Source organism: Ranitomeya imitator, chromosome 5 (genome assembly GCF_032444005.1).
Source record: "Ranitomeya imitator isolate aRanImi1 chromosome 5, aRanImi1.pri, whole genome shotgun sequence".
In the NCBI taxonomy this organism is placed as follows: Eukaryota; Metazoa; Chordata; class Amphibia; order Anura; family Dendrobatidae; genus Ranitomeya; species Ranitomeya imitator.
The window spans coordinates 584,392,452-584,410,319 of record NC_091286.1 but is presented as its reverse complement, the minus strand read 5'-3'; the positions used below and the strand labels follow the sequence as shown (position 1 = coordinate 584,410,319).

At 43.8% G+C, this 17,868-nt stretch overlaps 1 protein-coding gene across 1 annotated transcript in view; it reads right to left on the bottom strand.

Moving 5' to 3' along the window:
* LOC138638537 (saxiphilin-like) overlaps positions 1 to 17,868 on the bottom strand; it is a 160,193-nt gene that overhangs the window by 25,500 nt on the left and 116,825 nt on the right. The window contains exon 16 of the mRNA XM_069727917.1: positions 9,033 to 9,183. Coding sequence (XP_069584018.1) covers positions 9,033 to 9,183 — 151 coding nt within the window. The remainder of the gene's footprint in view (positions 1 to 9,032; positions 9,184 to 17,868) is intronic.

Genomic DNA, 17,868 nt, shown 5'->3' with positions numbered 1-17,868 from the left:
AGGTGCCGGATGCGGACCGCGACGCCCATCAGACTGGACCGCACCGGACTGCCCCACCAGGTGAGTATAGTATAACTTGTTTTTCTAATCTTTCAGGTTACATCGGGAGCTTATCTACAGCTTTACAGAATGCTGTAGATAAGCCACTAATGGTGGTGGCCACAGCTTATAGACGAAAAAGTAGGTGACAGATTCCCTTTAAGGGTGCAAATTAAATAATAAATAAGGTGGAAATCTAAAAAAGATATTATTAGAACCATTTTTACTCAAAAAAAGTGGCAAAGGCTAAAAAAACAAGACCAAAAAGTTTTTACAAAACTTACCATGCTCAAATAACTCACTCTCTATCTTTCAGTGTATTTGTATTCAATATCTGAAGTGACCCCAATATAGAGTACACAGCCAATTGTAAGATTATGTAACTTGCATTAAAAGTCTCTTACATCACATTGGGCCAGATTTATCATTTCCAATTTTTTTTTAACGTGTTTTAGCGTGTGTTCCACTCCATCTTGCCTTCCTTATATTGAGGGAGAATGAAAATGACTCCTTCAGTGTGGTGTGCATCCCACCGAAAATGCCACGTCATTACTTTTTTGGGGGACCCCATTTTAATAGCCAGTAAAGGCTAAGCATACAGTAGTGAGCTGATATTAATTGTCTGGGAAGCGCCATAGGTATTAAAGTCTTTCCAGGCAATAAACATCAGCCCTCAGCCATCAGCTTTCCCTCTGCTGGTTAAGAACATTATGAGGGAGCCCACGCCATTTTTTTCTGACAAAAAGCCTTTTATTAACCCCTTACCGGCATCGGACGTACTATACCCTCCGATGCCGGCTCCCCTGCTTTGATGCAGGGCTCCGTGGTGAGCCCGCATCAAAGCCGGGACATGTCAGCTGTTTTGAACAGCTGACATTTGCCCGTAATAGGCGCGGGCAGAATTGCGATCTGCCCGCACCTATTAACTAGTTAACCCCTTCATGACCCAGCCTATTTTGACCTTAAAGACCTTGCCGTTTTTTGCAATTCTGACCAGTGTCCCTTTATGAGGTAATAACTCAGGAACGCTTCAACGGATCCTAGCGGTTCTGAGATTGTTTTTTCGTGACATATTGGGCTTCATGTTAGTGGTAAATTTAGGTCAATAAATTCTGCGTTTATTTGTGATAAAAACGGAAATTTGGCGAAAATTTTGAAAATTTCGCAATTTTCACATTTTGAATTTTTATTCTGTTAAACCAGAGAGATATGTGACACAAAATAGTTAATAAATAACATTTCCCACATGTTTACTTTACATCAGCACAATTTTGGAAACAAAATTTTTTTTTGTTAGGAAGTTATAAGGGTTAAAATTTGACCAGCGATTTGTCATTTTTACAACGAAATTTACAAAACCATATTTTTTAGGGACCACCTCACATTTGAAGTCAGTTTGAGGGATCTATATGGCTGAAAATACCCAAAAGTGACACCATTCTAAAAACTGCACCCCTCAAGGTACTCAAAACCACATTCAAGAAGATTATTAACCCTTCAGGTGCTTCACAGCAGCAGAAGCAACATGGAAGGAAAAAATGAACATTTAACTTTTTAGTCACAAAAATTATCTTTTAGCAACAATTTTTTTATTTTCCCAATGGTAAAAGGAAAAACTGAACCACAAAACTTGTTGTCCAATTTGTCCTGAGTACGTTGATACCTCATATGTGGGGGTAAACCACTGTTTGGGCGCACGGCAGGGCTTGCAAGGGAAGGAGCGCCATTTGACTTTTTGAATTAAAAATTGGCTCCACTCTTTAGCGGACACCATGTCACGTTTGGAGAGCCCCCGTGTGCCTAAAAATTGGAGCTCCCCCACAAGTGACCCCATTTTGGAAACTAGACGCCCCAAGGAACTTATCTAGATGCATAGTGAGCACTTTGAACCCCCAGGTGCTTCACAAATTGATCCGTAAAAATGAAAAAGTACTTTTTTTTCACAAAAAAATTCTTTTAGCCTAAATTTTTTCATTTTTACATGGGCAACAGGATAAAATGGATCCTAAAATGTGTTGGGCAATTTCTCCAGAGTACACCAATACCTCACATGTGGGGGTAAACCACTGTTTGGGCACATGGTAAGGCTCAAAAGGGAAGGAGCGCCATTTGACTTTTTGAATGAAAAATTATTTCCATCGTTAGCGGACACCATGTCGCGTTTGGATAGCTCCTGTGTGCCTAAACATTGGCGCTCCCCCACAAGTGACCCCATTTTGGAAACTAGACCCCCCAAGGAACTTATTTAGATGCCTAGTGAGCACTTTAAACCCTCAGGTGCTTCACAAATTGATCTGTAAAAATGAAAAAGTACTTTTTTTTCACAAAAAAATTATTTTCGCCTCAATTTTTTCATTTTCACATGGGCAGTAGGATAAAGTGGATCATAAAATTTGTTGGGCAATTTCTCCCGAGTACGTCGATACCTCATATGTGGGGGTAAACCACTGTTTGGGCACATGGTAAGGCTCGGAAGGGAAGGCGCGCCATTTGACTTTTTGAATGGAAAATTAGTTCCAATTGTTAGCGGACACCATGTCGCGTTTGGAGAGCCCCTGTGTGCCTAAACATTGGAGCTCCCCCACAAGTGACCCCATTTTGGAAACTAGACCCCCCAATGAACTTATCTAGATGCATATTGAGCACTTTAAACCCCCAGGTGCTTCACAGAAGTTTATAACGCAGAGCCATGAAAATAAAAAATAATTTTTCTTTCCTCAAAAATGATTTTTTAGCCTGGAATTTCCTATTTTTCCAAGGATAATAGGAGAAATTGGACCACAAATATTGTTGTCCAGTTTGTCCTGAGTACGCTGATACCCCATATGTGGGGGTAAACCACTGTTTGGGCGCACGGCAGGGCTCGGAAGGGATGGCACGCCATTTGGCTTTTTAAATGGAAAATTAGCTCCAATCATTAGCGGACACCATGTCACGTTTGGAGAGCCCCTGTGTGCCTAAACATTGGAGATCCCCCAGAAATGACCCCATTTTGGAAACTAGACCCCCAAAGGAACTAATCTAGATGTGTGGTGAGGATTTTGAACCCCCAAGTGCTTCACAGAAGTTTATAACGCAGAGCCATGAAAATAAAAAAAAAAAAATATTTTCTCAAAAATGATCTTTTAGCCTGCAATTTTTTATTTTCCCAAGGGTAACAGGAGAAATTTGACCCCAAAAGTTGTTGTCCAGTTTCTCCTGAGTACGCGGATACCCCATATGTGGGGGTAAATCACTGTTTGGGCACATGCCGGGGCTCGGAAGTGAAGTAGTGACGTTTTGAAATGCAGACTTTGATGGAATGCTCTGTGGGCGTCACGTTGCGTTTGCAGAGCCCCTGATGTGGCTTAACAGTAGAAACCCCCCACAAGTGACCCCATTTTGGAAACTAGACCCCCAAAGGAACTTATCTAGATGTGTGGTGAGCACTTTGAACCCCCAAGTGCTTCATAGAAGTTTATAATTCAGAGCCGTGAAAATAATAAATACGTTTTCTTTCCTCAAAAATAATTATTTAGCCCAGAATTTTTTATTTTCCCAAGAGTTACAGAAGAAATTGGACCCCAAAAGTTGTTGTCCAATTTCTCATGAGTACGCTGATACCCTATATGTGGGGGTAAACCACTGTTTGGGCACATGCCGAGGCTCGGAAGTGAAGTAGTGACGTTTTGAAATGCAGACTTTGATGGAATGCTCTGTGGGCGTCACGTTGCGTTTGCAGAGCCCCTGATGTGGCTTAACAGTAGAAACCCCCCACAAGTGACCCCATTTTGGAAACTAGACCCCGAAAGGAACTTATCTAGATGTGTGGTGAGCACTTTGAATCCCCAAGCGCTTCATAGAAGTTTATAATGCAGAGCCGTGAAAATAATAAATACGTTTTCTTTCCTCAAAAATAATTATTTAGCCCAGAATTTTTTAATTTTCCCAAGGGTAACAGGAGAAATTTGACCCCAATATTTGTTGTCCAGTTTCTCCTGAGTACGGTGATACCCCATATGTGGGGGTAAACTACTGTTTGGGCACATGCTGGGGCTTGGAATTGAAGTAGTGACGTTTTGAAATGCAGACTTTGATGGAATGCTCTGCGGGCGTCACGTTGCGTTTGCAGATCCCCTGATGTGCCTAAACAGTAGAAACCCCCCACAAGTGACCCCATTTTGGAAACTAGACCCCGAAAGGAACTTATCTAGATGTGTGGTGAGCACTTTGAACCCCCAAGTGCTTCATAGAAGTTTATAATGCAGAGCTGTGAAAATAATAAATACGTTTTCTTTCCTCAAAAATAATTATTTAGCCCAGAATTTTTTATTTTCCCAAGGGTTACAGGAGAAATTTGACCCCAAAAGTTGTTGTCCAGTTTCTCCTGAGTACGCTGATACCCCATGAGTGGGGGTAAACCACTGTTTGGGCACACGTCGGGGCTCAGAAGGGAAGTAGTGACTTTTGAAATGCAGACTTTGATGGAATGGTCTGCGGGTGTCACGTTGCGTTTGCAGAGCCCCTGGTGTGCCTAAACAGTAGAAACCCCCACAAGTGACCCCATTTTAGAAACTAGACCCCCCAAGGAACTTATCTAGATATGTGGTGAGCACTTTGAACCCCCAAGTGCTTCACAGACGTTTACAACGCAGAGCCGTGAAAATAAAAAATCATTTTTCTTTCCTCAAAAATTATGTTTTAGCAAGCATTTTTTTAGATTCACAAGGGTAAAAGGAGAAATTGGACCCCAGTAATTGTTGCGCAGTTTGTCCTGAGTATGCTGGTACCCCATATGTGGGGGTAAACCACTGTTTGGGCACACGTCAGGGCTCGGAAATGAGGGAGCACCATTTGACTTTTTGAATACGAGATTGGCTGGAATCAATGGTGGCGCCATGTTGCGTTTGGAGACCCCTGATGTGCCTAAACAGTGGTAACCCCTCAATTCTAACTCCAACACTAACCCCCCCACACCCCTAACCCTAATCCCAACTGTAGCCATAACCCTAATCACACCCCTAACCACAACCCTAATTCCAACCCTAACCCTAAGGCTATGTGCCCACGTTGCGGATTCGTGTGAGATATTTCCGCACCATTTTTGAAAAATCCGCGGGTAAAAGGCACTGCGTTTTACCTGCGGATTTTCCGCGGATTTCCAGTGTTTTTTGTGCGGATTTCACCTGCGGATTCCTATTGAGGAACAGGTGTAAAACGCTGCGGAATCCGCACAAAGAATTGACATGCTGTGGAAAATACAACGCAGCGTTTCCGCGCGGTATTTTCCGCACCATGGGCACAGCGGATTTGGTTTTCCATAGGTTTACATGGTACTGTAAACCTGATGGAACACTGCTGCGGATCCGCAGCCAAATCCGCACCGTGTGCACATAGCCTAATTCTAAAGGTATGTGCACACGCTGCGGAAAACGCTGCGGATCCGCAGCAGTTTCCCATGAGTTTACAGTTCAATGTAAACCTACGGGAAACAAAAATCGCTGTACACATGCTGCGGAAAAACTGCACGGAAACGCAGCGGTTTACATTCCGCAGCATGTCACTTCTTTGTGCGGATTCCGCAGCGGTTTTACAACTGCTCCAATAGAAAATCGCAGTTGTAAAACCGCAGTGAAATGCGCAGAAAAAAACGCGGTAAATCCGCCATAAATCCGCAGCGGTTTAGCACTGCGGATTTATCAAATCCGCAGCGGAAAAATCCGCAGAGGACCAGAATACGTGTGCACATACCGAAACCCTAACCCTAGCCCTACCCCTAGCCCTAACCCTAACCCTAACCCTACCCCTAACCCTACCCCTAACCCTACCCCTAACCCTACCCCTAACCCTAACCCTACCCCTAACCCTACCCCTAACCCTACCCCTAACCCTATTCTAACATTAGTGGAAAAAAAAAAAAATTCTTTATTTTTTTTATTGTCCCTACCTATGGGGGTGACAAAGGGGGGGGGGGGGGTCATTTATTATTTTTTTTTTATTTTGATCACTGAGAAATAATCTATCTCAGTGATCAAAATGCACTTTGGAACGAATCTGCCGGCCGGCAGATTCGGCGGGCGCACTGCGCATGCGCCCGCCATTTTGGAAGATGGCGGCGCCCAGGGAGAAGACGGACGGGACCCCGGCTGGATCGGTAAGTATGATGGGGTGGGGGGGACCACGGGGGGGGGGATCGGAGCACGGGGGGGAATCGGAGCGCGGGAGGGGTGGAACGGAGCACGGGGGCGTGGAACGGAGCACGGGGGGGGGCTGGAATGGAGCACGGGGGGGTGGAACGGAGCACCGGGGGGGTGGATCGGAGTGCAGGGGGGGTGATTGGAGCACGGGGGTGAGCGGACAAGAGCACGGGGGGGAGCGGAGCACAGGACGGAGGGGAGCGGGGCAGTGTACCGAGCAGATCGGAGGGCTGAGGGGGGCGATCGGTGGGGTGGGGTGGGGGCACATTAGTATTTCCAGCCATGACCGATGATATTTCAGCATCGGCCATGGCTGGATTGTAATATTTCACCAGTTATAATAGGTGAAATATTACAAATCGCTCTGATTGGCAGTTTCACTTTCAACAGCCAATCAGAGCGATCGTAGCCACGAGGGGGTGAAGCCACCCCCCCTGGGCTAAACTACCACTCCCCCTGTCCCTGCAGATCGGGTGAAATGGGAGTTAACCCTTTCACCCGGCCTGCAGGGACGCGATCTTTCCATGACGCCACATAGGCGTCATGGGTCGGAATGGCACCGACTTTCATGACGCCTACGTGGCGTCATGGGTCGGGAAGGGGTTAAATGCCGCTGTCAAACGCAGACAGCGGCATTTAACTACCGCTTCCGGCCGGGCGGCCGGAAATGACGTCATCGCCGACCCCCGTCACATGATCGGGGGTCGGCGATGCTTGTATATTGTAACCATAGAGGTCCTTGAGACCTCTATGGTTACTGATGACCGGTGGCTGTGAGCGCCACCCTGTGGTCGGCGCTTACAGCACACCTGCATTTCTGCTACATAGCAGTGATCAGCAGATCGCTGCTATGTAGCAGAGCCGATCGAGTTGTGCCTGCTTCTAGCCTCCCATGGAGGCTATTGAAGCATGGCAAAAGTTAAAAAAAAAAGTTTAAAAAAATGTGAAAAAAATAAAAAAAAACATAAAAGTTTAAATCACCCCCCTTTCGCCCCAATCAAAATAAATCAATAAAAAAAATATCAACTCTACGCATATTTGGTATCGCCGCGCTCAGAATCGCCCGATCTATCAATTAAAAAAAAGCATTAACCTGATCGCTAAACAGCGTAGCGGGAAAAAAATTCGAAACGCCAGAATTACGTTTTTTTGGTCGCCGCGACATTGCATTAAAATGCAATAACGGGCGATCAAAAGAACGTATCTGCACCGAAATGCTATCATTAAAAACGTCATCTCGGCATGCAAAAAATAAGCCCTCACCCGACCCCAGATCATGAAAAATGGAGACGCTACGAGTATCGGAAAATGGCGCAATTTTTTTTTTTTTTTTTTTAGCAAAGTTTGGAATTTTTTTTCACCACTTAGATAAAAAATAACCTAGTCATGTTAGGTGTCTATGAACTCGTACTGACCTGGAGAATCATAATGGCAGGTAATTTTTAGCATTTAGTCAACCTAGCAAAAAAGCCAAACAAAAAACCAATGTGGGATTGCACTTTTTTTGCAATTTCACCGCACTTGGAATTTTTTTCCCGTTTTCTAGTACACGACATGCTAAAACCAATGATGTCGTTCAAAAGTACAACTCGTCCCGCAAAAAATAAGCCCTCACATGGCCAAATTGACGGAAAAATAAAAAAGTTATGGCTCTGGGAAGGAGGGGAGCGAAAAACGAACACGGAAAAACGAAAAATCCCCCGGTCATGAAGGGGTTAATTAAATTCATGTACAGTTAGCTGCACACACACTGCACTAATTGTATATGTCACTGACATCTGTATCTCTATTTATTCTATATGTATATACTGTATGTTATCCATCTATTCCATCCTGTCGGCCCCTGCTTTACACTACACGGCTGCTGAATTGCCGGATTTTCTTCTATCTATCTATTTACCTATCTATATATATGTCACTGACATCTACATATCTATGTATTCTATGTGTATACAGATCTGGCAAAAATTAAGAGAAGACCCCATCAAAACCCTGTCATGGGCAGCCCAATCTCCATACCTGAACCCCATTGAAAACCTCTGGATTGCTACGAAGAGGATGATGGATAGTCACAAGCCATCAAACAAAGAACTGCTTAAATTTTTGCACCAAGAGCAGTGTGAAAGACTAGTGGAAAGTATGCCTACACACATAAAAGCTGTGATTAAAAATCATGGTATTCCACAAAATATTGATTAGTGAACTCTTCCTGAGTTAAAACATTAGTATTGTTGTTTCTAAATGATTATGAACTTGTTTTCTTTGCATTATTTGAGGTCTGAAAGCACTGGTTATTTTTTTTTAATTTTGACCATTTTTCCTTTTCTGGAAAAAAAATGCAAAATTTATTGCTTGGAAATTCGGAGCCATGTTGTCAGACGTTTATAGAATAAAAGAACAATTTACATTTTACTCAAAAATATACCTATAAAGAGAAAAATGAGACAAACTAAAAATCTTGCTGTGGTCTCTTAATTTTTGCCAGAGCTGTATATCTATTCTAACCTGTCAGTGTGATTTTACTGTATGCGGCAGATGAATTGCCACCTTTTCATATGACATTGGTGTGTAAAAATCAGACAGCACTTACATGGCCCGAGTGCTGTGCGATTTTTTTTTTTTCACGCACCCATAGGCTGGCATTGGTGAGTCTCAGCCGAGCCTCGGTGCCAATTTACATGCACTTAGAATAAAAAAAAAACTAATAATAATGATACCACCATACCACCATCTGATGCAAACCCAACTATCAGACTTCAGTAGACGTAAAATGACAAGAGCAGGATGGCTAGGAATGATCTTACTAGACTATTTTACCTGATGGCTCCTTCACTGCCGTAATACGCCTCTTTGTCGCTTAGAGAACATGTTGTATTTGCCTCGGGGTTTTGTGGATCACCAATACACAGTTTGCAGAGATTGGAATCAATGGGGGATCCCGGAGCGCAGCTCTGACTGAAGTAGGACCCTATTGAGGACAGAGACATATCAGCATGGTCATTTATTTACTCAGCAGGATCAACTGCTTAATTAGGTATGTCAGTGTAGAGGGATCATCCTTATTCTCATTTGCACATGGAAACACGAGAAGCAATGGAATGAAACTGAAAGGGAGAAGGTACAGATTAGATATTAGAAAAAACTTTTTGACCGTGAGAGTGAAATTGTGAGTGTACCCTCAAGCATTAAATATTTTGCAATCTTTTGCATTAGACCCAATTCCCATCTATCATAATAAAAGTTATTACAGAATTCTTGGTGCCATAGGTCATATTGTCAGATATCATAGACATTTCAGAAGTTGTGTTTCAGGGGTCTCAGACCATGACTTCATTCTATGAAGGGAAATCAAGCAGAACCAATCAGAAACAAAATGGGCTGGGAGCTTCTACCCTTCACTTTATCATCTGATGGGAATCTCAACTATTATATCCCATCGATTAAAACTTCTAATATGTAAATATGACACATTAAAAACTGTTTAGAATGAATGGTAGACTTTAACCCTCCTGCCTCCAGGCCTTCCCTGCTCCAATAATGATGCGCTAATGGTCAAAAATTGTCATTTTTACCCACTAAGAGCAATATTACCTGACCGCTGCGAACAATCACTTGCCTCATGGGTAAAGCCAGTTTAATGCAAGAAGTTCAGTATCTGCAGGACATGACATCTTTATTGGAGCCCTGACATGTAAAACATACCGCGACTCACCCTGCTCAGAAGGCACAAAGTGCATGTTTTGAAGATGCTGGTGAACTTATTGGTTATTAACGATGATAATTGACCTAGACCGGAAACTGGACAGTATGAGCACTGCATCTGATCTCAAGAAGTTTCCACTCGCTGTCTTCACCTTTTGATTTTTCATTACGTAGCGACCAATGATTTAACAGTTGAGAACTGTTTTTCTTTTAAATGCAATCACACTAGCGATTGCCAGTAGAGATGAGCGAACTTATTTGGAAAATGTTCAACAATCTCAAATTCGGCATGAGCATAGTACATTCGGATTCGTGTTCGGTTACCTGAGTATTTTTACCTCCTAGTTGGCAAAATTTTGTCACCATCAGTAAATGATCGCATTTCCCCTAATGCTTTTGCTATGATTTTGGCTAGGATACTGGTTCTGCATGATGAGCAGGGAGGATGTGTTTTATGAGGGGAGAGAGTGTGTATAGGTTAGAGAAGCGGCAGACTGGAAATTGTTTTGGAATAACTTAATGTGTGTACATTCCGGAAGCCAATCAGGGAGGAGAAACCATCCCCAAAGTCATGACACAAGGGCTTCTGTCATTGACCACCAAAGTCACATGTCCCTCTCCAAATAAAAAGCAGACATGTTGTTTTGTTGGCACCATTTTATCAGCGTAACAGTGCAGAGAGGCTGCTCCTGCTGCTGTAAGTTATATAGTTAGATAGGATCTTGTCCTGCTTGAAATCAACCTTCCAGCATCTACAGTATTATTATTATTATTTATTTATATAGCACCATTGATTCCATGGTGCTGTACATGAGAAGGGGTTACATACAAGTTACAAATATCACATACAGTAAACAAACTAACGATGACGGACTGATACAGAGGGGCGAGGACCCTGCCCTTGCGGGCTTACATTCTACAGGAGCTTGTTTGTACTAATAGTGTTGTGCAGGTAAGAGTCTATATTTCCTGCTCGTTTGGGCTAAAACTGTGTTGCAGTCAGAACTCAGGAGGCCCCATTTGCTAATCAAAATCATTAGGGCTAAAAGTTTTGTGCAGGCCAGAGTCCACATTTCCTACTCAAAATCGTTTGAGCTAGTACTGTGTTGCAGTCAGGACTCAAGAGGCCCACATTTGCTAATCAAAATCATTAGTCTTGTGCAAGCCGTAGTCCACATTTCTTACTCAAAATCGTTTGGGCTAATACTGTGTTGCAGACAGGATGCCCCATTTGCTAATCAAAATTGTTAAGACTAATATTGGGGTTCAGCGGGAGTCCCCATTTGCTAACCAAAATCGTTAGGGCTAATAGTATCGTGCAGACCAGAGTCCAGATTTCCTACTCAAAATCATTTGAGCTAGTACTGTGTTGCAGTCAGGACTCTGGAGGCTCCATTTGCTAATCAAAATCGTTAGGGCTAATATTGTTGTTCAGGGATACTATGTCAGGAAATAAATACTGAGTGTTCATTTAGTGACAGGTGACTGACAGGTCTGGGCCTAAGCTTGCGAAAGAGCTGGTTAAAAGAGGGGAAGGCTACATACAATATGAGTGGGAAAAAGCGAGGTCCTGGTGGAAGTGGGAATAGGCTTTGTGTTCGACGTGTACGTGTGTTAGGTGTTAATATTAATGAAAGCTCAACTGAACAAACACCATCTCATCCTATCTTAAGACAACTGACAACATCTGTTACTGGACGGACTATTCAACTCTCTTTCTTTGGCAGAGGTCCAGTGGTACGCCTTGTAGATGAAGGGCACGTGATTATAAACAATGCTTGCATATTTTTAGAAAGTTGGAAAAATATAAAACATTATAATTTTTTCCTTTTTTATGGTAATGTTTGCCTAAGTATTGATGGAATTCTAGAACACATTTATTCTGTACATATGGAGGTGTCCTTCAACTACAAGTACAAGAGAAAATCAGGTTCCCTTTGGATAAAACATTTGCCCTATTTCATAGCCATTGAATTGTTATGAAGATTCTGCAAGTATAGAGGGTACACAGCTGATACAGATATACAGTATGTACAGCTGATACAGATGTACACTATATACAGCTGATACAGATGTACAGTATATACAGCTGATACAGATGTACAGTATGTACAGCTGATACAGATGTACACTATATACAGCTGATACAGATGTACACTATATACAGCTGATACAGATGTACACTATATACAGCTGATACAGATGTACACTATATACAGCTGATACAGATGTACAGTATATACAGCTGATACAGATGTACAGTATGTACAGCTGATACAGATGTACACTATATACAGCTGATACAGATGTACACTATATACAGCTGATACAGATGTACTACATTTGCAGATGAACAGTATATACAGATATACAGTATATACAGCTGATACAGATGTACAGAATATACAGCTGATACAAATGTACAGATCCACCATGAGGGCATTGCTGCCCTTACTGGCGGCCCTCTGTCTTCTGCTCATCAGGCCTCAGAGGCAGGATCCTGCTGCTTCAGTAACTGAATGTGCGCTCTCATCACATCATTGCCATACGCAGCAACAGTGGTGTGCGCCTCAGTTGAATCGAGCAGAGGGCACCGATGGACCTCGGCCAGGAAAGGAGAACCTTTTTTTTGTGTAAGGCCACACTGTGGGGCTGCATTGTACTGTTTTGGGGTGCATTATTCTACTATGGGGCTGCATTATACTGCCATGGGCTGCACTATACTGCCATTGGGCTGCATTGTACTGGTATGGGGCTGCATTGTACTGTTATTAATGACTATGGGGTGCATTATACTATTATGGATGACTATGGGGGTAATATAGAGAGACATGAGGCAGAATGGGAGGACTCGTAAGGTCCAGAATGTGGGATATTATTACTGTAGGGTATAAATAAAGGATATTATTTTTGAGGATACTGTCACTGTACACAAAATGAGAATGCTTGTTCTGGGGGAAAATGTGTGTAAATGGGTTAGTAACTGGCTTAGTGATAGAAAGCAGAGGGTGGTTATAAATGGTATAGTCTCTAACTGGGTCGCTGTGACCAGTGGGGTACCGCAGGGGTCAGTATTGGGACCTGTTCTCTTCAACATATTCATTAATGATCTGGTAGAAGGTTTACACAGTAAAATATCGATATTTGCAGATGATACAAAACTATGTAAAGCAGTTAATACAAGAGAAGATAGTATTCTGCTACAGATGGATCTGGATAAGTTGGAAACTTGGGCTGAAAGGTGGCAGATGAGGTTTAACAATTATAAATGTAAGGTTATACACATGGGAAGAAGGAATCAATATCACCATTACACACTGAATGGGAAACCACTGGGTAAATCTGACAGGGAGAAGGACTTGGGGATCCTAGTTAATGATAAACTTACCTGGAGCAGCCAGTGCCAGGCAGCAGCTGCCAAGGCAAACAGGATCATGGGGTGCATTAAAAGAGGTCTGGATACACATGATGAGAGCATTATACTGCCTCTGTACAAATCCCTAGTTAGACCGCACATGAAGTACTGTGTCCAGTTTTGGGCACCGGTGCTCATGAAGGATATAATGGAACTAGAGAGAGTACAAAGGAGGGCAACAAAATTAATAAAGGGGATGGGAGAACTACAATACCCAGATAGATTAGCGAAATTAGGATTATTTAGTCTAGAAAAAAGACGACTGAGGGGCGATCTAATAACCATGTATAAGTATATAAGGGGACAATACAAATATCTCGCTGAGGATCTGTTTATACCAAGGAAGGTGACGGGCACAAGGGGGCATTCTTTGCGTCTGGAGGAGAGAAGGTTTTTCCACCAACATAGAAGAGGATTCTTTACTGTTAGGGCAGTGAGAATCTGGAATTGCTTGCCTGAGGAGGTGGTGATGGCGAACTCAGTCGAGGGGTTCAAGAGAGGCCTGGATGTCTTCCTGGGGCAGAACAATATTGTATCATACAATTATTAGGTTCTGTAGAAGGACGTAGATCTGGGGATTTATTATGATGGACTATAGGCTGAACTGGATGGACAAATGCCTTTTTTCGGCCTTACTAACTATGTTACTATGTTACTATGTTACTGTGCAGGGCGACATGGTCACTTTTTTTCTTCATCTGGTGTGGTATATAGGTTGGGGAATGTGCGCTCGATTACTGTATTATTTTCTGCAGAGACGAATCCTGGCTGGAAAAATTGATGGTGGTGTGTGTTATGACCTGGTGGTTAGGACAATAATGGACCTGGTGGTTAAGAGCACACGGAATGACCTGATAGTTACTAATAATACAGGACCAGCTCTGGGACGTGGGAACTCTGCTGACCGCAATCCCTAATCCTATCACACACACTAGAAATAGCCGTGGATTGCTCCTAACGCTCCTTATGCAACTCGTCACAGCCTAAGGAACTAGCTAGCCCTAAAGATAGAAAAATAAAGCCTACCTTGCCTCAGAGAAATTCCCCAAAGGAAAAGGCAGCCCCCCACATATAATGACTGTGAGTTAAGATGAAAATTACAAACACAGAGATGAAATAGATTTAGCAAAGAGAGGCCCGACTTACTGAACAGACAGAGGATAGGAAAGGTAACTTTGCGGTCAGCACAAAAACTATCCAGGTCACAAGAACGATCCAGGAGCGAACTAGACCAATACTGGAACATTGACAGGTGGCATGGAGCAATGATCTAAGTGGAGTTAAATAGAGCAGTCAGCTAACGAATTAACCTCGTCACCTGTGAAAGGAAACTCAGAAGCCGCAGCCCCACTCACAACCACCAGAGGAAGCCCATGGACAGAACCAGCCGAAGTACCATTCATGACCACAGGAGGGAGCTTGACAACAGAATTCACAACAGTACGCCCCCCTTGAGGAGGGGTCACCGAACCCTCACCAGAGCCCCCAGGCCGACCAGGACGAGCCAAATGAAAGGCACGAACCAGATCGGCAGCATGAACATCAGAGGCAAAGATCCAGGAATTATCTTCCTGACCATAACCCTTCCACTTGACCAGGTACTGGAGTTTCCGTCTCGAAATACGAGAATCAAAAATCTTCTCCACCACATACTCCAACTCCCCCTCAACCAACACCGGGGCAGGAGGATCAACGGATGGAACCACAGGCGCCACGTATCTCCGCAACAACGACCTATGGAATACATTATGGATGGCAAAAGAAGCTGGAAGGGTCAAACGAAATGACACAGGATTGAGAACCTCAGAAATCTTATACGGACCAATGAAACGAGGCTTAAACTTAGGAGAGGAAACCTTCATAGGAACATAACGAGACGACAACCAAACCAAATCCCCAACACGAAGTCGGGTACCCACACAGCGCCGGCGGTTAGCGAAACGTTGAGCCTTCTCCTGGGACAATGTCAAATTGTCCACCACATGAGTCCAAATCTGCTGCAACCTATCCACCACAGTATCTACACCAGGACAGTCCGAAGACTCAACCTGCCCTGAAGAGAAACGAGGATGGAAACCAGAATTGCAGAAAAACGGCGAAACCAAAGTAGCCGAGCTGGCCCGATTATTAAGGGCGAACTCAGCCAACGGCAAAAAGGACACCCAATCATCCTGATCAGCAGAAACAAAGCATCTCAGATATGTTTCCAAAGTCTGATTAGTTCATTCGGTTTGGCCATTTGTCTGAGGATGGAAAGCCGAGGAAAAAGACAAATCAATGTCCATCCTTGCACAAAAGGATCGCGAAAACCTCGAAACAAACTGGGAACCTCTGTCCGAAACGATGTTCTCCGGAATGCCATGTAAACGAACCACATGCTGGAAAAACAATGGCACCAAATCAGAGGAGGAATGCAATTTAGACAAGGGTACCAAATGGACCATCTTAGAGAAGCGATCACAAACCACCCAAATGACCGACATCTTTTGAGAGACAGGGAGATCCGAAATAAAATCCATAGAAATATGCGTCCAGGGCCTCTTCGGGACCGGCAAGGGCAAAAGCAACCCACTGGCACGAGAACAGCAGGGCTTAGCCCGAGCACAAGTCCCACAGGACTGCACAAAAGAACGCACATCCCGTGACAAAGACGGCCACCAAAAGGATTTAGCCACCAAATCTCTGGTACCAAAGAATCCAGGATGACCAGCCAACACCGAACAATGAACCTCAGAGATAACTCTACTAGTCCATTTATCAGGGACAAACAGTTTCTCCGCTGGGCAACGGTCAGGTCTATCAGCCTGAAATTTTTGCAGCACCCGCCGCAAATCAGGGGAGATAGCAGACAAAATTACCCCCTCTCTGAGAAAACCCGCCGGCTCAGGAACACCCGGAGAGTCGGGCACAAAACTCCTTGACAGGGCATCAGCCTTCACATTCTTAGAGCCCGGAAGGTATGAAACCACAAAATCAAAACGGGAGAAAAATAGCGACCAACGAGCCTGTCTAGGATTCAACCGTTTGGCAGACTCGAGATAAGTCAAATTCTTGTGATCCGTCAAGACCACCACGCGATGCTTGGCTCCTTCAAGCCAATGACGCCACTCCTTGAATGCCCACTTCATGGCCAGCAACTCTCGATTGCCAACATCATAATTGCGCTCAGCAGGCGAAAACTTTCTATAATAATAATAATTTTTATTTATATAGCGCCAACATATTCCGCAGCGCTTTACAAATTATAGAGGGGATTTGTACATACAATAGACATTACAGCATAACAGAAATACAGTTCAAAACAGATACCAAGAGGAGTGAGGGCCCTGCTCGTAAGCTTACAAACTATGAGGAAAAGGGGAGACACGAGAGGTGGATGGTAACAATTGCTATAGTTATTCGGACCAGCCATAGTGTAAGGCTTGGGTGTTCATGTAAAGCTGCATGAACCAGTTAATTAATTTTTTTTTTTTTTTAATATAGGCCACACAGGGATCGTTAGGTTAATGCATTGAGGCGGTAGGCCAGTCTGAACAAATGAGTTTTTAGGGCACGCTTAAAACTGTGGGGATTGGGGATTAATCGTATTATCCTAGGTAGTGCATTCCAAAGAATCGGCGCAGCACGTGTAAAGTCTTGGAGACGGGAGTGGGAGGTTCTGATTATTGAGGATGCTAACCTGAGGTCATCAGCGGAGCGGAGGGCACGGGCAGGGTGGTAGACTGAGACCAGAGAGGAGATGTAGGGTGGTGCTGAGCCATGGAGTGCTTTGTGGATGAGGGTAGTAGTTTTGTACTGGATTCTTGAGTGGATGGGTAACCAGTGTAATGACTGGCACAAGGTAGAGGCATCGGTGTAACGGTTGGTGAGGAATATGATCCTGGCAGCAGCATTCAGGACAGATTGGAGCGGGGAGAGTTTGGTAAGAGGGAGGCCGATTAGTAGAGAGTTACAATAGTCCAGACGAGAATGAATAAGTGAAACAGTAAGAGTTTTTGCAGAGTCGAAAGTAAGAAAAGGGCGAATTCTAGAAATGTTTTTGAGATGCAGGTAAGAAGAGCGAGCCAGTGATCGGATGTGGGGGGTGAATGAAAGGTCAGAATCAAGGATGACCCCAAGGCAGCGGGCATGTTGCTTTGGAGTAATGGTGGAACCGCAAACGGAGATGGCAATGTCAGGCAAAGGTAGGTTAGTAGAGGGAGAAAACACGAGGAGTTCAGTTTTTGACAGGTTTAGTTTCAGATAGAGGGAGGACATGATGCTAGAGACAGCGGTAAGACAATCACTGGTGTTTTCTAATAAGGCAGGCGTGAGATCAGGAGAAGAAGTGTATAGTTGGGTGTCGTCAGCATAGAGATGGTACTGGAAGCCAAATCTACTGATTGTTTGTCCAATAGGGGCAGTATACAAAGAGAAGAGGAGGGGGCCTAGGACTGATCCTTGAGGAACCCCAACAGTAAGGGGAAGGTGAGAGGAGGAGGAACCAGCGAAACATACAGTGAAGGATCGGTCAGAGAGATAGGAGGAGAACCAGGA